Source organism: Tenrec ecaudatus, chromosome 4, assembly GCF_050624435.1.
Source record: "Tenrec ecaudatus isolate mTenEca1 chromosome 4, mTenEca1.hap1, whole genome shotgun sequence".
NCBI classification, from domain to species: domain Eukaryota; kingdom Metazoa; phylum Chordata; class Mammalia; order Afrosoricida; family Tenrecidae; genus Tenrec; species Tenrec ecaudatus.
This window is the reverse complement of record NC_134533.1, coordinates 3,006,252-3,025,651: the sequence shown is the minus strand read 5'-3', so window position 1 is coordinate 3,025,651 and position 19,400 is coordinate 3,006,252. Positions and strand designations below refer to the sequence as shown.

At 54.0% G+C, this 19,400-nt stretch overlaps 1 protein-coding gene across 5 annotated transcripts in view; it reads left to right on the top strand.

Moving 5' to 3' along the window:
* Positions 1 to 227: 227 nt before the first annotated feature.
* NAP1L4 (nucleosome assembly protein 1 like 4) overlaps positions 228 to 19,400 on the top strand; it is a 30,474-nt gene continuing 11,301 nt past the window's right edge. For 2 of the 5 annotated variants that reach the window (XM_075545211.1, XM_075545216.1), the window contains exons 1-7: positions 228 to 344; positions 9,007 to 9,039; positions 9,462 to 9,520; positions 10,094 to 10,193; positions 14,320 to 14,461; positions 14,620 to 14,706; positions 15,681 to 15,830. In XM_075545211.1, the coding sequence (XP_075401326.1) occupies positions 9,026 to 9,039; positions 9,462 to 9,520; positions 10,094 to 10,193; positions 14,320 to 14,461; positions 14,620 to 14,706; positions 15,681 to 15,830 (552 nt within the window). In that variant the 5' untranslated portion in view covers positions 228 to 344; positions 9,007 to 9,025. Of the gene's footprint in view, positions 345 to 622; positions 942 to 9,006; positions 9,040 to 9,461; positions 9,521 to 10,093; positions 10,194 to 14,319; positions 14,462 to 14,619; positions 14,707 to 15,680; positions 15,831 to 19,400 lie in introns of those variants that run through there. The other 3 variants (XM_075545214.1, XM_075545215.1, XM_075545212.1) reach the window with 3 other exon arrangements.

The following is a 19,400-nucleotide window of genomic DNA, read 5'->3' as shown; positions in this document are numbered from 1 at the left end:
TCGTAGATCCGCGACGCAGACCCTTTAAAGCCAGGGGGGGAAACGCGGCGCGTGGCCGCTCGCGTGCCCGGGTAGCGGCCACGCGCCTCATTTGCATACGGCCCGCGCGGTCCCAGCGCGGCTTCCGCTCTGCCGCTTCTGATTGGCCGACGTCCGTGGCACCGAGGCGCAGTTGACTTGCGCAGCCTCTGTCCAATCGCAGCCCGACTTGCTCGCGGTAGGGGAGGTACCAGGGTGGCAGCGCGGCCAATAGGATGCGGCGTTGTTGGCGGCCACGGCGGCGCAGCAGCCGTAGCGAAAGGAGTCGCCGCTGCCCCTGCCGCCGCTGCTGCCGGAGGCGTGAGGTGCGGAGCCGCAGGCGGGGGCCGGGCCGGATAACGGTGCCCCGGCGGGCGGGCGCGGGGCCGGGTGGGCGCGCGCGGGACCCCGGGCGGCGTCTACTAGGCAGCGGCGGCAGCGCGGGACCAGGGGCGGGGCGCGGCCTCCTCTCCCGGGAAGCCCCAGGGCCGAGCCCCGCCGGGACCGCGGCGGGCCTCCCCTCCCCCGCGGCGGCCCTGAAGGTCAGCGCCCGGCCCGCATGCTAGGGCGCTCTTGGGGGAGGCTCGGCCCGCGGCGCTGGCCCGCGCGCGGCCACAAAGGCGGGAAAGAGCCGTGGTCCGGGGCGGGAGCGGCCCGGCGGACAGAGGCGCCGCCCCCGAAGGACACCTGCCGGCGGGGTGCCGGACCGCACCCTGAAACTGAGCTCTGCCGCTCAGAGCGAGCTGACGGGCGGGCCCTCTACGCGGGGAGCAGCTGCTGGGTCAGAACTACCGGCTTTAACGCTGCGCTGGAAAACCCCGAACTCTTCGCTTCCGACCCGTCGTGGCGGTCGAACCGGTCCATTTTGGGGCGCTGAAGCTAACGGAAGTTGGTGGCCTCGTCCTCCCCTGTTGGGGCAAATGGTGGGTTCGAACTGCGGACCTTCCCGCGGCAGCTGAGCGCCGGCTACTGAGCCACCTGGGCGTCATTCTCTTACCTAGCGGGGCGCTTTGTTGTTAACCTTTCCCGCCTTCCACCGTGTTTCTCCACCGCACTGTAGGACCACCAGGCCAGGGGCAGGTCTTTCACGTCCGACCTCCTCCACCACGCTGCCACTTGTCAGCCTTCCCGGGGACAAGGGCGGCAGAGAGCTTGATGTCCATGACCGTGGCTTTGACTGCCTTGGGAAACGTGTGTTGGCAAAGGAGTCTGTCATTCTCTTCCCATTTCCGTGAAGCCCTGGAGTGTGGTAGGCCAGGCTCTGGGTCATCTGGCCCAGAAGTCTCAGCTTTGTAGGCTCTGACATCCACCTGCTCGCAGGACGCCTGGTGGAAACTCCTGCAACACAGGTGACCAGGTGACTGATGTGTAAGCGTAAGGTTTGTAAGTGAAGTGTGCTCTGCCCTGTGCGTTCCAGGTGCATCCATGATCGCATCCTCAGCAGAGAGGGGACAGGGGAAGAGGTGTGGGGAACGACTAACTGTCGGTTTCCCATTTCCTTCCTTAACACAGTATAGTGGCCTGCCTGGTGCCCAGAGCCAGCCCTCCATTGGGACCGGCCCCTGGCTTGGTGTGTTTTCAGTGTGACCACTGCCCAGGTGGGATGGGAGTGAGGTTCTCTGGTTGGAATGAGCCTGGGCCAAGTCTAGACAGTGAGGATTCCAGCTGGTTGGTCTCTTCCAGAAAGGTCTGCTGACTAGGAAACACTTTCCATCTTCCATCTGGAGAGCGTCTCAGCTGAGCCTGGCCTCTGCTACAGGAATGAGTGGCGGCAGGGGGGTAGGGCTGAGGAAGTAAATGCTCCTGGAGTGAGCTGAGAGGCTAAAAATAAAGGCCCGGAGTTCCTTGGCTGTGCCTGGTGAGGTGGCGACGACGGGGAGAGACCAACCCAGAGGCTCCTCCATGCCATTGCCAATTCCTGCCTAGGGAGGCAAGTTACCCTTTTCTGAGGTCCTAGAGGATCCATCATAACTCAGGCCATGTGGTCAGAGGACACATGACTGCCCAAGTCAGTTTCCTACAGACTTACAGGGACAGCGAGGCTCATTTTTGTGGATGGAAACAGCTGGGGGAGACTGATGCACACATTGACCAGAGGTTTAGGTATGTGAATTCATGGGTCAATGTAACCCATGACTGCTCAGGTCAGTAGCTGCTGTGACAGGACGTTGGCAGTCATTTACCCGTTTGAAACCACCATCCACTCCGTGGGCGAAAGATGGAACCTTTACCCTCAATTACACTCTTAAAGACTCCGAGGGGCAGTCCCATAGGGTCACTGTGACTTGGCAGCAGCGAGCTTGGTTTTCTGGTTGGGGCAGTGTTAGGAGTTTGGGTGGTATAGTGGTTTCTCGTTGGACTGCTAACTGCAAGGCCAGCATTTTGAAACTACCAGATGCTCTGTGGGAGAAAGGGCTTGCTACTCCCACAGGAGCAGTCCTACCGCCCTATAGGGTTGCTATGAATTGGCATCAACTCACAGTGGTGAGTTTTGTTTTGAAGAGTTTGGTCCATCCTGCAGCTTCAGGATTTCGGCCGTTTATCCCCGCACTCACAGCAGCGTCCCAGCACATCCCCTCTGATTCGGGTCACCTGGCTTTGGATCTGTACTGTGTTTTTCAAAACAAATGTAGACCAAAGATTGGGGAAGTTCATAGACTACCTCAGAGTAGTTGGCTTTAGGATGTACAGGTTTGATAGCTTTGTTGAGCTGAATCCTGATACATGTTTTCAAAACTTGTTCTTGAAAAATGGGAGGGCTTTGGGTTGGATGAACTAGCCGTTTTGATGCTGGTGCCTTCCTGACCTTGGCACTAGAGGCCTGGGTCCCTTTCAGTTAGCTGCTCCTTGAAGAGAGGATTTACCAGGGGAATGTGCACACTTGAAATCTTCCCATGAGCTCCTTTTTTCTGAGCATGTGCGCTGGACCCTCAGTCCCTGTGAGCTTTGCCGAGAGTCTTGCCCGAGAACCTCTGGTGGTTACTGTATTCAATTTGGGTAGACAGCTTGTTGGCAGGCAGGTAATTACATCTCTGAGGTTGAGAGGGCTCACTCGGGTGGCTGAAGATGGACGAACAGAGACAGACGGCCTGAACAGGTTTTCAGGGGCAGCTTGGGTTGCTATGGGTAGGGGATACTGATTTAACATAGATTTAAAGTGCTCCTTGCCCTCTTATCCAAAGTCTCTACTTCGTGGGACTCCTCCCTCTGCTAGTGCTGAACCGAGTCAGGAAGTGGCTCTCTGGAGGCTATCTTGTGCTTCTGTAAGGGGTGACTTTGCCCCCAGCGAGCAAGGGGGCAGTGGATGGGTAGGTAGTGGGGAGTGGTATGTGCCGTTCTGCGTGTAAGAAGGTTGTCAATGGTGTCGGTATGATTGGTTTCACCTGGGCCTTGGTTTCCATCCTCCCCATCTGTCTGTCGGCAGGGCTGTGTGGCCCTGTCTGCCCTGGAGTTTGGCCACACCTGAACATCTTGCAGCCTGGGAGATGGTGGCTTTTGTCTGGTGAAAAGCACAGAGCCGTTCTTTTGTGCCTCCTTGGGCGGACATTTATGGCAGGGAAGACGTGGCGGGGGGTGGGGGGGGAGCAGTGGCAAGAAGGCATGGAGACTTGAGTGGCTGTGAATTTAATGGGTGGAGAGGAAGTCCTGCTGGCTAGATGACAGGTTCCTGAGATGAGCCCTGTCCCAGTATGGCCAGCCAAAGAGTGGGAGGTGGTCAGGGGCTGGGCCACACAGCACCATCAGCCCCAGGTAAGGATGGCCCAGAAGAGAGTGGGGCAGGTTGGGAGGAGCTGGCCGAATGCCTGGCACTCCACTGCCTGGAGGAGGTGGCAGAGGGTTTGGGTTGGGACAGGAAATGGTTTTTCACTCCCTGCTTAAGAGCCAAGGCCTGGGCCACCTCCTGTAGGGCTCGGAAGGAACCAGCCCATGGTGGCCTGGTACTGCTCTGCCTGTGAGCTTCATGTACCTGCTGCTATAGGTGACACAGGTACTGCCACTTGCCTTGCTGTTTATCACGCAGGGGAAGGGAGGCGCACATGAACTCATAGAAGAATGAGTTTCTAGTATAAATAAGGCCAGGGGTGTCCAGACCAGCACCCTGCTTCCCACCAGACCTGTGTCCATTGTAGACTGACAATGTGTATGTTCTTTTTAAATGGATGTTTGATAAATGTCAAAAAGAAAACTCAAGCCAAACCAAGGCCACTGCTGTTGAGCAGATTCCAACTTGGAGACCTCGCAGGGCTGCCCCAGGTGGGTTTCTGAGGCTAAATCTTGAGTGGAGCAAACAGCCACACCCCTCCCTGGGTGGCTGTCATGCCAACCACTGGCCTTTTGTTCTTCAGGGAGTGGCTGCTTGTCCAGGAGAACCTCTCCTCTGTCTCCTGTGTCTGAGGAACTGGATTTTAAACACAATGGGAAACTAATTTTAGCCACATTGCAAGGCAGGCTGTGAGCCTAGGGTCCAGCCTCCCCCCTTGTGTTTGGGTTTGGACGTGTGCAGGATGGCTCTGGACGGGCTGGGAGAGGTCCTGTCGCCAGGTGGGTTCACTTTCCTGTCACTGTGTCTGACCCGCTAGCACACGCTCACCCTATGATACTGGGAGGACAGCCTCCTGTGCAGACCTTTGTGGGCAGGTGGTAGGGTTGCCCGGATGTCCACGGGGAGGGTCCTGGCTCTTGGATTGGCTGCTCACCTGCCCCTCTTGTCAGTCTCCTGATCAGAAGTGGGGTCCAGGGGCACCCCAATGTCGAGCAGATCAAGACTCTTCAGTTAGAAGGGCTGGATGGCTGTGCTCAGGCCTCTGAATGAATGCAGGACTGTGGTCCCACCATGACTATGCCCCTGTGGGGAGTGAGTGCACACAGGGGACTCCCAAGAGGTTGCTGCCTTAGAAAGGTAAGAAGTGCCCAGTCTTCTTCCATGTGGGTTGACCAAGCCTTTCAGCTGTGTTGTTCATTTGAGATGGCATGCTGACTTTAGGTGTACCCTTCAGCTATGTATCAAATAACTTGCTATAGAATTTAAAACTGTGTTTCTCCATGAAAACAGTGGGTCTAGGAGGGAACTGAGCTGTCAAGTCCCCTCCCAGGATCAAACTTGTCCGTTTGAACAATATTAGAGTGTGCTCAGGAGCCCCAGTGGTACAGTGGTTACGCAGCTGGACTGCAGTCTACTTGGTCAGCAGTCTGTAATCACCAGTGACTGGGAGGGAGACTGGGCTTTCTGTTCCAGTAAATTTCAATATGGAAAATCCACAGGGGGGTCGCCGTGAATCAGTAGTGACTCAATTGCAGTGAGTTCAGGGTTTTTTGGAAGACCTACTCAGAAGCCCTGGTGGTGTAGTGGTTACATGTTAGGTTGTGATGCACAAGGTGGACAGTTTGGAAACACCAGCTGCTCTGGGAGAAAGACTGCCTTTCTACTCCGGTAAAGAGTGACAGCCTGGGGAACGCACAGGGGCAGTTCTTCCCTGTCCCGGAGGCTCGCTGTGAGTCAGCCTTGACTGTGTGCCAGGGAGAGGGTGTGCACAGTCTGCAAAGGCTGATCACCCAGTGGTGAGTTGTGACATTGGGTGCTCGCTGGCTCATGGTTCATCAAGCCAGCGCCCTGCACAACTTCCCTCACTTGCAGAGGACAGGCTGTCGAGCAGCAGTCTGTGCCCCTTTCTCTTATCGAAGCAGAGGGGACTGCACTTGGTGACTCACGTGCCTGCCAGGTGGGGGGAACTGAGAGTGCCTCTCGGTCATGCAGCTCAGGAGGGAGAGTTGGGGTGTAGGGATTCACCCCAGGCTGATGCTTTGCTGGTGTCCGGATGGATTGGTTCTCCTGGTTTAAACTTAGTTCTTCTGTTTCCCATGTAACACTTTAAAAATAAACTCTGTTGTGACTTGGGTGAAGGGCTTACAAAGGAGATCAGTTTTACATGCAGTTCACAGATATGATTTCATGTCATTGATCATAACCCCACCCTCTAGTGCACTGCCTCTTGCCCCCTTCCTCCTTGCATTTCCATCCTCCGCCTCACCAGACCCCCTCTGACCCTAGGCACCGCCACCCTTCTGATCTCTCTCAGGTGGTGACGGTTGGAAGGCATGTGAATCTCCCCAGTGTGCTCACCTTGTCTATTGTGTGGCCAACAATAAAGCCACTGGGTTGCGTTCATCCCAGGTGTGAAGGGGGTGGGGGGCCACACGTAGCCTTGGGCAGCCCACAGGTCGTCTCCAACCATCAGATCTGTGAGGTTCGTTGTTTTAGGGTTTTTCAGCTTTGTTCCCTATTTTCTCCCACTCTGTTCAGAACCTTCTCATGGGATTCTGTTCAGAACAATCGGGGCAGCTGGGGGCTGATGAGGACTGGTGTCTGTGCGGTCCCTGTGTGCGTTGGACTGGCTGTTTCCATGCGCTTCACTTGTGCGCCCTCTTTCCTCTGCTCAGAGAGACCAAGCGTTGTGCCTCACACGGCCCCTCAAGAGCTCTGAAGACCAAGACCCCTGGTGCTACTCCTGGCTTTGCCCCAGGGCCTCCCACTACCTTCTTGGGTATATTTGTAGATACCCGTGTACAGCGCTCATCCGTCAACCCCGTGTGGACCCTCGGGCGGGCCCCGCTCTCCTTGTCACGTCAGTCTGTCTGCTTGAGGCTCACCTGGTGGCAGGCTGTGTGTCACAGCGTCGCCCGCTGCTGTCTGCACCTGTCCCTCTTCCCTTCCCCTCTGTCTTTCCTGGCCTCCATCAGTTGGGGCTGACCTCCTCACTGTGTATTGCTTTCCCCTTGACTTTCAACAGGTAACTCTTGTGCACCCTGTGGCCACAACTCTTTCCCCCCACCCCCCACCCCTCCTGCCCTGATAACTGTTGCAGGTGGTTCTTTTTGGTGTGGGAGCAGTTTCCTGACATTTATAGTGCTGGTCTTCCCCAGCACGGTCCTTGTGTGATGGACGAACTTCACTCACATGATGTCCTCAGGCCTCTCCTTGCTGTGCTGCTGCCCTGGCAGGGCAGGTCCAGCCTCCGCTCTGGGCTGGCCTTGGAAGAGTAACGTCCCCCCCTGCGGCTGGCACTCGGGCTGCTTATCCCCATACCACAGCTGCCCTGATCCGCAGCCCTGGCTGTGTCGCCTGGCTGCCTGTCCACGTGGGAAGGGTGTCTGCCTGCCATCCACCGTCTCATGGTCGTGTCAGCATATCACAGTACTCGAGGGCCTTGGCTCCCTCCATGCCAGCCTGCCTGGTGACCACACCTGGCCAGAGGGCTGGAGTCACAGGAATTCGTGGGGTGCAGACTGACAGAACCTATGTGCTTGTGTTCTGCTCCAGGGTGTGGAGAGATGACCAGTAGGGCAGTGGGAAGAGGTGAATGGGGAAGTTGGAGGCCTGCATTTGGCTCCGATAGTGTCTTGGGTGATGGGTTGGGCTGCAAACCACAAGTGTGAAACCACAAGCCTCTCCTCAGGAGAAAGATGAGGCTTTCTACTCCCATCAACAGCTCCAGTCTTGGAAACGCACAGGGGCAGTTCTGCCCTGTCCCATAGGGTAGCCGTGAGTCAGCATGGCAGTGAGAGACAGCACTCATCAGCCATATGACCTTGTCTCCATTCTGGGTCTCTTCCTTTCCTATAAATGGGGATGCCTCCTTCCTGGTGGCATTGATGGGAGGGAGTGTCAAGCAGAGGTGCCAGGGGGCGGGGCCTTTGGGGGGGAAGGAACTGCTGCTTCTCCCGGCCCTCCAGTACTTCTTATAGTGGGCACCGTCCAGGGACCCAAGCCAGCCTCCTCCACCATGGGGAAATTCTGACTCAGCTAACCCCAGGTGGTTTGGTGAGGCCCAATCAGCACTGGTGTGCAGCCTAGTTAAAGCTGACAGGCCAGATGCTTTGACCTGGAAGGCCTGGGGTCACCCTTTTAATCTAAAATAGGGGAAGGGAGAGAGGCCAGGAGGCACTGCGGGTACAGTACTGAGAAAGCTCAGAACCTGAAGATACGCCTACCTTGCACTTGAGTCGGGTGGGCCCACTGGGTTGTGGTTGCAGCTCTGTGGGTTTGGAGCCCGAGGTGTTGGAGTGGAGCTGGTGGCTGGGCTGCACTGCCCTGGGCTCAGTATTTCGGAGGCCTGGCTGTACGGTGGGAGTGGAGGCGGCCGGTGAAGCTTTATTGTATCATGGGTTTGTGTGTGGGGGGGTGGGGGTGGGGATTGGTGTTTTTTTTTCCTTTATGGGTTTTTTCTTTTTTATTAAATCACTTAGCTTTTTGAAAAAGACTGTCCGCGTGTCCAAAATAAATACAGATCTGTCTCACTGCAACAAAGCATAGCCCTGGTTGTTAGTAAGAATGAGAAAGGGCGAAGCACCCAGTGTTGGTTCCTGTTGGAGTCTGGAGCTAGCAGGAGTGCGGCTTCTGGTTTGCTTGGGGTCTCAACTGTTTGGGGACACTGGGCTTTGTAAGAACTTCTTGACAGACACATCGTGGATCTTCTGAGGTCATTGAAGGCACCTAGCACGGCCCCTGGCTTCTAGTGGTGGCTTTTCATTCATAACTGTGGTAAACCTGAGCAGCTGCCCAGGGCCAGAGTTGGGGATGCCATTCATCAGTATTCGTTGTTCTCAACTTGGGCCCTCAGTCCTTTTAAAACATGTCCACCCCCTGTCCCCTAGAGATGGGACTGACACCCCCCACCCCCACCCCAGCCTCTGCACTCACTGAGATGAGGGTCAATGTTGATGAATTGAAGTGGCCAGACTGTAAATATGTCGTGTGGTGATCACGGCTGTAAAAAGTGATTCCCCAGAGCTTGGCCAGTCACCAGACCCTCAGTCTCCCCTGAGAATGCAGCCATGGAGCCCATCCCGACTCTCCGGGTCGGATCAGAACCACCCCCCCCCCAAAGCGTTTCAGGGGCCAGTGCCTCCCCATCCTCCCATAGGCAGCCTCTTAATGACGGTATGGTTGTGACTGTTAGAGGTGCTGATTGTTATGTCTCTGGTTTGTAGGAGGAGATCCAGCCTCCAGATGGCAGATAACAGGTAAGGAAGGCTCCCCTCTCCCAAATCAGGGCATCAGCCTCAGTTGGGCATCAGGCTCCTTCCTTCCTCTCATTGGTGCCAGGAGGCAGGGTGCTGCTTCTGCTGTGGGGAGGGGACCCCGTACAAGTCCCGAGCCAAGTTGTTCCTGTGAGGAGACTCAGACCCCAGTCCCCTAGGCTCAGTTCAGAGAGAGGACTATTCCTGGATTATTGTAAAGGGCAGGTGCAGCTCACTGTTCTGACCCACATGTTTGGGAAGCAGGTGTACTCTGGTGTCTCGGAGAGCTGGCAGCTGAATCTAGTCACCGCCTGGGCACCACTGCTTGCCTGTTGGCCAGGCAGCCAGGGTGCCACCCTCACAGGGCAGGTGGGCTTTGAAGTGCCACTCTGATCTTTTAACCCTACTTTCTGTCCTTGGTTTAGCTCTTCAGATGGGGCCCCTTCAGATTCCATGGACACCGCTAAAACTGCAGGTAATAAAGGTAGGTGGGCTGTACCTTGGGGGCCTTTCTGAAACATTTGGTGACCTGGGGGAAGACTGACAACAGACCCATTTTCCATTCACCCATGCATGTGCGTCGCATGTCATTGATTGCAGTCCTGGAAACTGTTGTAACTATAGACCTGAAGTTCGCTTCCGCTGCAGGACCTTAGCAAAGTTAGGGCAGTTTAAACGCAGGGCGACTCTTCGTTGTCAGAAAATGGCACACAGCCTCTGCCGAGACGGCTGTTTCAGCTAGCACGGCGTCCTCCCTACCTATTGCCAGGCGCAGGTGTTGGCATCTTCATCTTGGTATTTCCTAAGTGGGCATCTCGACTCCCCCTAAAACAACTGTCAGTCACCTCTGTCCAGACTGGCCTCTGTTGGACTGCCTGACCCCTGGCCTTGTTTTTAGACTGCCACTGTCGGGGACCCCACCCAGGTGTTTGGGTGTGCACCCAGCGGCATCCAGCTATCTGTCTAGAAGGGGGACGCAAGTGGCAGAGCTGAGTAGCTGGGCCAAGTGGTTTGCGCGGCTCCCATGCTGCAGGCCTTGACTTTCCCTCATTCCTAGAAAAGCTCACGGACCAGGTGATGCAGAACCCGCGCGTGCTGGCAGCCCTGCAGGAACGACTCGAAAGTGTCTCTCACACCCCGTCGAGTTACATCGAGACGTGAGTATGGCGGATGGGCAGGCGGTAAGGGACACAGTGAAAACGTGCCTTCTAGTTCCTGGGGGTGAGGCCAAGTGCTGCTTCCGAGGCAGATACTGCCTGCTCTGTGCCAGCCCCTGGGCTTCCAGGAGTGAGCCACACTGTCCCGGAACTGGACTCATCTCTTGTTGAGGAGCATGGACTAGGTAGTGCACATAAACCACCCTGTGGGGCGAGGGACACCACTTGTCTGTCAGGCTGCCCGGCTCTGGTGGCTGGTATCCGGGAAGTTGTGTCCCTGCTGTTTCAAGTAGCAGTAGGGCTGGCCCTGGAGAACAGGTTGCAACCGAGCTTCCCAACTGAGAACAGAGCCCACAGAAGGACTATGCTGTCCACTTCAGGAGGACGAGCTATTGGCGACCTCACAAACGGTGGCCGAACACGGCCGAGAGGGGGCTGGAAGATGAGAGAGCACTCGGCATGATCAGGGAAGAGCCGCCTCTTCACAGCACCGTCCACTGTAGTGATGTGGATGCAGCAAAGTTTGGGGGGCTTTAACTCGCCGATGAGCCACAAATCAAAATGAGAAGAAACAGGTGCACACTTTGATTAGTGAGAACATGGATTGTACCAAATGTGAATCTGGGAAGATTGAGAGTCAGATGTGAAATGGAAAGTTTAAAGAGCCATATCCTAACATTAGTGAGCCGAAATGGACAGGTATCAGCCATTTGAATCAGACAAGTATCTGCTTTCCTATGCCAAGAATGCCAGGTTTCTTGTGGCAAGAGGGATGGCATTGCATTCGTGACCAAAAAGGACAAACACCTCAAGATCTGTCTTGAAGTACAATGCTGTCTCTGATATGGTAATATCTGTGTACCTACAAGAAAGACCAAGTTATACAACTATCTTATTTACCTGCCAACCACTAAGAGGCTGAAGAATTTTTACTAACTTTTCTTCAGTCTGAAATTGATTAAACATGCAATCAAGATGCATTGGTAATTGTCGGTGATTGGAATGGGAAAATTGGAAACAGGAAGGATCGACAGTTGGAAGATAAGGCTTTGGCGATGAAAAAAAGGAAATGGATAGAATTTTGTAAGAACAGTGTCTTCTTCATTGCAAGTGTATTTTTCCAATAACATAAGTGGTTACTATACATCTGGACCTCTCCAGCTGCAGAAACACACGGGGTCAAAGTACATCTGTGGGAAAAGAAAGGGAGAAACTTAGTATCAGCCAAAACAAGGCCACCTATGGAACGAGACCATCAGTTGCTCATTTGCAAGTTCAGATTGAAACTGAAAAAAATTAAAAGAAGCTCATGAGAGTCAAAATTTAAAAATTGAGTATATCCCACTGGGTTTTTGAGAAACATCTCAAGGACAGACATTCAATCACCAAAGACGCGATGAGTGGTGAGATGACATCAAAAACACTGTCCCTGAAGAAAGCAAAAGGTCATTCAAAGCACGCGTCCACGTCTGTGCCAAGAAATCAGGAAGAGAGCTACAAGAGACCTTTATTTACGTGCCCATTCTGAAGAAAGCTGACCCACCAAAACGTGGATGTTTGCGTACAGTACCATCTCACTGCCATCGAGCTGACTCTGGTTCGTAGAAACCCTGTAGGACACACTGTAACTCCATAGCAGTAGAGAGCCTCGTCTTTATCCTTTGGAGCAGCTGGTGGCTGCCAACTTCTGACCCTGTGGTTAGCAGCCCAACATGGCAACCACTCTGTCACCAGGGCTGGTTCACGTAGTTTAAAAACTGTTGCGGCAGTGCCCCAGCAGGGAGCTCCCAGAAATGCGATCCTGATTCAGCAGGGGCCTGGAATATGAGGGATGACACTGCAGAAAGTGCAGCCTGCCAGACCTGCACTTTCTGCAGTGTCATCCCTCAAGATTCCCTTGTACACACTGACGACTTCTGCGGATCACAACAAACCATGAGGAACGAGAACTCCACAACACCTGTCTACAGCAGCAGTGGTACCAACAGAACGGGGGACTACCGTGGTTTCAAGTCAAGAAAAGTGTGTCAGGGCTGTATGCTGAGAAAATCCCGGAAACTGGACTATTTAAAGGACATGGCATGAGGACCCCAAAAACTCCAACTCAATGCCATCAAGTCGATTCTGACTCCAGTGACCCTCTGGACAAGGTGGAACAGCCCTTGTGGCTTTCTGAGGCCAAATTTTTACGGAACTGGCTGCTGGATCTGAACTGCTGACCTTGCGGGATTGGTGGAAGGCTTATTAACCAAGGATTTACAAATGATGTAACTTTATTTGCTGAAAGCCAAGAGGACTTGAAGCACTTACTGATGGGGATCCAGAAACTACAGCCTTCAGTGTGGATTACACAACTCATGTAAAAGCAAACCCACCACCACGACATCTTCCGATTCCTAGTCACCTTGCATATAGTGTAGGACCAAGCAGAACCTCCCCTTTGGGGTTTCTAAGCAAACTGCCTCGTCTTTCTCCCCACGAGCTGCTGGCAGGGTCAGACTACCAACCTTGGTAGTTAGCAGCTTGTTGCTTGACCTGCTGTGCCACCAAGACTTGTAACTGAGCGTAGAGGAAACCCAGACTCTTACACCGGGACCAGTGGATAATATCCTGAAGACTGACACTTGTCACAGACTTCATTTCTTTGTCCATACCTTTCCTCACGGAAGCAGCAGCTAGGAGACAGAATGACGCCTTGCAACGACAAGTCCGCTGCACAGACCTCTTTAACCTGTCACTTTGAGGGATGAGGTGTCCTGGACCCCAAACCAGACAACGACCTTACAGGACAGAGACTAGAAGAAGCCTCCTTGTTCTCCCATGGTGTGGCTGGTGGTTTTGAACTTTTGACCTTGTGGTTTACAGCACAAGAGTGCCCCTCCTCTAGGGTATTTAGAATGGGAGAAGGACACTTGGGTCTGTCCTGCCCCTTCTCTGACGAGGGTTCTCAGGCGCTTGCTTTGTGGGCAGGATTGATTGAGTCGCTGGAATTCAGTGATGCTGGGAGCTGTGTTTGCTGGCTTTCTGGCTCAGGAATCTGGTGGGCGTTGTGGGCTGACCCTGGGGAAACCCATGGGGCTGTACACCTCACATGACACACAGCCGAGCTGCTGGCAGGGAGAAGTGCTTTGTGGGCGTGTAGTCAGGGTCCTGCAGGGAGAGGTGCTGAGGGCAGGCACGTGGGATGATTTGGTGGTCCCCTTCTCCTAGAGTGGTTTTGATTTTTACCACCCCAGGAAGGGGTGTAGCCCTAAGAAACTAAAGTCATGTCGTTAGCGGAGCAAGGGGTGTATTGGCATGTCTGTCCCCTTGCTGGGTCCTTGCTCTGCCTGGTCCTTTCTGGGCTGTCAGCGTGGTCTTTGGTCAGCTTCTGTCCTCCAGCTGGAGGCACAGCCCCTGCTGTTGTCCAGACTGACGGGCGCACGAGTGGTGCGAGTCTGCCCCGGGCCTTGCCAGCGGTTAATAGCTGCTCTGTACAGTTTCTGAGGCCGCACCTATCTAAGGGAGCAGACAGCCTCGTCTCTCCCATGGAGCAGTTGGTAGATTCAAACCAGTGACCTTGTGGTTAGACCATGGATGAACCCAACATGCCACCAGGGCGCCTCACTTAGTATGCCCTTGTGTTAGACTTGGGATGCCCTCCCCACGTGGGTGGCTGGGGTTTTTCCTCCAGTGGGTGATGTGACCGAGCCATTGCTTCCGACGAACTGACTCCAGAAGAGAACTTGTTTCTCCCCTGGCATCTTAATAGGGTCAGTCCACGTGGCTTCTACGACCCGCCAGCTTTTAACCGTATTCATTTAAACCACGAATCCCCATAAACACTGGCTATTTCCTTGGGATACGTTCTTAGAAGTAGAATCACTAGCCCTAGCCCCGGAGAACCTTTTCCATGCTCACTCACCTGGACACCTCAGGAAATGGAAGGTAGTCTGATGCAGTGGAAGGGGAGAGGGGGTCTTTGGGGGGTTTCTTTCTCAGTCATCCCACTACCCCTCTCTCTGGGGTGAGTGAGTGAGTGAGTGTTGACAGTTCTCTTCTGCAGTAGGGCTGCTGTAACTTCCACACAGACCACTCGGCTTGCCTTATTGCCATTGTGATGGGCGCTGTGTGGTTTCTCTCGCAGCTTACCTAAAGCAGTAAAAAGAAGAATTAATGCCCTGAAGCAGCTTCAGGTGAAGTGTGCGCATATAGAAGCCAAGTTCTATGAGGAAGTTCACGACTTGGAACGAAAGTATGCCGCTTTATACCAGCCCCTCTTCGATAAGGTAGGTGGGCCAGGCCAGCGGCCGGAGCCATTTATTGGAAATTGGCCATCGTATAAGGGTCCCGTTTCCAAATCTGGAGATTCACAGACGTGGGTGGTATGAGTGTGACGGGGCCGTAGTGTGGTCATGCTAGTCTGATAGGCCACCGTCTTGTGCAGAGAAGAGACTTCATCACTGGCGACGTGGAGCCGACAGACGCTGAGTCGGAGTGGCACAGCGAGAACGAGGAGGAGGACAAGCTGGCTGTAAGTGGTGCTCTCAGGCTGGCAGTGTCTGTTGCTGGCAGCACTCAGAAATGGGAGCATTTGGGGATGCACTCAGGTGGGCACTCCTTCCTCACCGGGTGGGGCTGGGCTTGGAGCAGTCACTGTGTGCACAAGCCTCGGGGCCAGGTGGAGAGAGACCCCCACCTCGGCCACGGTCTTGGGGAGGGGTGGCCAGGCCGTGCATCAAGGTGCTAGGAGCCCTGTACTATCCTGTGAAGACCGTTCGAGGTGTAGGGCATTGGCCCCGTTCGTAACCTGTCGGCAGAGCAGGTTCCATTCCCGTGCCAGAGACAGTTCTGGGAGGAAGGAGGCTGACAGGACTTGCCAGTCTGACTTGATACCTTGGAGAGAGGTAGTTCGAGAGTGAGGCTCTTCCGAAAAGCCACACTCTGCCCCTCACCCAGAAGGCCACCTCAGGGGAGCATGTCGCTCCAATTGGTTGAGAGGGCACATGTTTTCTGTGCCGGTGTATGTGCGTGTGTGCCTTACCTTGCGGTTGGGCTATGGCTGTGGGGTCCTCTGGCTGTGGCCACACCTGGTGGGAGGCGGTCCTTACGGTTGGCTGAGGACAGCGCTTGACTGGGTTTTGTTGCTGAGGATCCTGCTGCAAGCAAGCATTATAAACACCACCACCCGGCTCCCCCCTTCCCCAGTTTTATTCCAAGGGCGGGTTCTTGTTTGGGAGGAGGAGTGGCATTCTCCTCCCTCGTGTTTGAAACCCCTCTTCCCACGGTGGGGCCAGGAGCGGGCAGCCCTCTTAGTCCCCGCCCCAGCCTGGTAGAGAGCCCTCCAGGACTTGTTTTCTGAGACTATCTGCAGGGTCACTGGGCCGTGTGTCTAGAACCTGGAGGTGGTGGACAGGGTGACTCGGTGACTCTCTGACTTGGGAGCCACCAAGGGGGTTGCTTCCTTTTGACAGGGGTTTTAATTTCACACACATCCCTTTTTTTAAGGGAGACGTGAAAAACAAAGTCATTGTAGCAGAAAAAGAAGCAGCTGCAGCAGCCACGCCCCCCTCCACCGAGGAGCCAGACCCCAAGGGCATCCCAGAGTTCTGGTTCACCATCTTCAGAAATGTGGACATGCTGAGTGAGCTTGTGCAGGTAACCCCGCGGGGCCCGGCTGCGCCACCCTGCGTTTTGTGTGAACTCTTACCAGCGGGGTGCATGAAGCGTGTTCATAGGTAGGTGGCAGGGCCAGGGACTGTTTTTGGGCCAAGGACTTTGGTCCATCCATGGCCTTGACTCTGCCTGACAGCAGCTCACTGGGTGTCAACTGCTGCGGTGGTGGGTTGACATGTCTGAATATGGCTCTTCCACCCATGACTCTGACTCCTACTAAGTGATTGGGTGGGACCATGCAAACAGGTCCTGTGTAACCTGAATAGAAGGGACTGGTCAGGTTTGTCACCATATCCGAGCTATAAGGACGAGCATCTGAGAAGTAGCAGCAGAGAGAAACCCCAAGGACCGTTGAAAAGCTCCTTCAAGGTCTCTGTCTAACATGGCACAGGCCGCTGAGGCCACATGTGTCACAGACTCCAGGAGCAGCACCGAGACGACGGGGTGCCTCTCATCGGGCCTGGGCTAGGGGACTGTGGAACTAGGTTCTTGCTCCATGGAGGCAAAGGCAAGGGACCCCGCGGGAGTCTGAGAGATGCAGACCAGAGAGAGACCTAGCTTCTGGCTAACCAGACTAATGACCATATCCTTACTGTCTGCTAATTCTGGCTTATAGAAACCTGTTGGTTTCCCTAATAAACTTCCTTAACCATCAGTGTCTTCTGTGAATTTTGTGTGGGTATTGCTACTGTGTTAGGGTTCTCTAGAGAAACAGAACCAGAAAGCTAATAATTTTATATGTATTTATACAGATAGATATATAACATAAGAAATAAACAGTTAATTAAATTATAAAGCAGTACAAATGGTTCAGTGTAATTCACTCCCGTGAGTGAGTTGTGAGACACTGGCAGTCCTTCAAGCCTTGAGGGCCGCCGGGTAGTCCTCTGTAGAGAGATTCAGGCTATCTGGCCACAGGCAGCAAACAACAAAGCAGGTCACCAACAGTCAGCCAGATGACAGGGTCACGGCAGTCCCCAGCTCAAGAGATGTAAATTCCAATAGTGTGGCGAAGCAGTTCTTGAAGGAATCCCAAATTACAGCAACACAGTCTACGGGTTAGGTGTCCCACAGGTAGTATAGCTTGCAAATTGAGCCAAAGAACAAGCTAAGGCATTCACACACTGGTCTGATGATCAAAGAGCAAGAGAGAAGAAAGGCGAGGCTCACTGAGTCGTTTATTGCTCCGCCTTTCAATTAATCCCACATGTATTTATCGGCCAGGTTGGCACCATAAACTAACCTCCTCAGCAACAAATCCCTAGGCCCAGAAGAGGCACATTGGCGGGGAAGGAACAATTAGTGTGTGGAGACTGTCCCCTGCCTCCTGGACATATGGAAGGCCAGGGAGGTTACATGTGTCCCTTCTTTGCCATTCACCTCAGCTGCCATGGCATGGCCGCTTCCCAACTGGATGGGCGAAAGTATCACTTCCACTTCCCACGGCCCCTGGTGGCCATAGCCTTAGGAAAAGTAGCCTGTGGCCTTCCCTGGAAGCCTGTTAGGTGCACATGTGAACAAGCAGGGAGAGGGATTTGCATGCCACCTTCTGTGGGGTTTCTGAGACAGCCAGACAGCTTCATCTTTCTCCCACAGTGCCCACACCTGAGCCACTGCACCACCAGGACTCCCTGTGTACATTTGGTTGTGCATCAGAACAAACTAGAGAGCACTGAGAAAAACGGGAATTCTTGAACACTTCTGTGCGCATGCGGTAAATCACATGTGTGCCTTAACATCAGGAACGGTGTGCTTCTGGGTTGCATCCTGTCGCCCTCCTTATTCAGTCTGTGCTGAGCAGATCCTCTGAGAAGCTGGCGTATGTGAAGAAGCACGGCATCGAGACTAGAGGGAGGAGGACTTACTATCAGTCTGCGTGGTTCAGAAGACAGTCGTGCTTGCTGAAGGTGAGGAGGACTTGAAGCATTTCCTGATGAAGGTCAAGGGTGGCAACCTTCAGTGTGGATTATGGCTGACTCCGTGTCAGGAAGCCAGAAAGTCTCAAACACTGGACCACTAGGGAGCCTTATGATCCGTGGAGAAAAGGTTGAAGTTGTCAGGACTTTGTCTTGCTTGGATCCACAACCAATGCTTATGGAAGGAGCAGTCAAGACATCAAAATGACACATTGCATTGGATGCATTTGCTGCACAGACTTCTTTACAGTGTTGAAAAGCAAGGATGTCACTTCGACCCGCGCCGTGGTGTGTCATCGAGGCACGTGTGCACGTGAAAGCTGGTCCTTGAAAAAGGAATCCGAGGGTGGGTGCATTTGAATGGTAATGCAGACAACATACCGAATGAACGTACACAGGTGGCCAGAAGAATCCACAAGTCTGTCTGGGAGAAGTACAGCCAGAGTGCTCCATAGAAGGAAGGGTGAGATTTTCTCTCCTACTTGGATCATGTTGTCAGAGAGACCAGTCTCTGGATAAGGAAGGACATGATGGCTTGGTAAAGTAGGGGCAGCAAAAAGAAGGCCTCTGAAGAGTTGGGTCAACACTGCCTGCAACTCTGGTCGCATTCCCAGCGGCGCGGGGTGCCAGCCCAGCAGTCTCTCTTCCTGCTGTACGTGGGGTCGCTGTGAGTGGGAGCCAGCTTGCTAGCACCGAGCCCCTGGGGGATGGGACTCGGGAGCAGACCGGTAGACTGGCCTGCAGGCCAGAGTGCTCACTCCTCTTGGTGCCTGGCAGCTGGTGACTGTGGGCACATGGGTCTGACCAGCTGGGCGCTGGATTTCTCATGCCACTGTGGAGGCTTGGCTTTCACACCGGCTGCTGAAGGGTGTGGCTGTGAGGGGTGGGCTGCCTGTCTGCCTCCTGTGCCCTGTGTAGACCCCAGCGATGGACTCTGGGGCAGCCCGGCCCTGGTGGTCCCTTCCTTTTCCCGCACATAAGCTCGTGTGAGTCTGAGGATGATGTGTGCTGAAGGGCAGTTAGTAGGTGACCACGAGTAGGTAGGTAGGAAGGTCGACCTGATTTGGGTTGGTTAGTTTGTGGCTGTGGCTAGTTAGTGACCGAGGGTGGTTGATTACCTTTGTGACTAAGGGTGGGTGGGTAGTGACTAAGGGTGTTTAATTTGTGATTGAGGGCGGTTAGTTAGGGAATACTCAAACTATGGAACAATATTATTAGTACATGCAAGTAAGATTCTGGGAAAGCTTGTCCAACAGCAATTGCAGCAGTACACTGACAGGCTTCCGGCTGTTTCAGGAGGGATATCACTGCTGATGTCAGATGGATCCTGGCTGGAAGCAGTAAATACCAGAAAGATATTTTCTTGCATTTTTTTTGACTATGCCAAGGCGTTTCTGTGGATCATAATAAACTATGGATAAACTTGAGAAGAATGGGAATTCCAAAATCCTTGCTTGTGCTCATGTAGAACTTGTACAGGGATCAAGAGAGGCAGACGTGTGAACAGCAGGGAAATGAGACTGGTTTACAATCAGGTAAGGCGTGTGTCAGGGTTGTATCCTCTCACCACACTTACGCAGTCTGTATGCTGAGCAGAGCATCAGAGAAGCTGGCTTATTAACAACCTGCAGCCTTG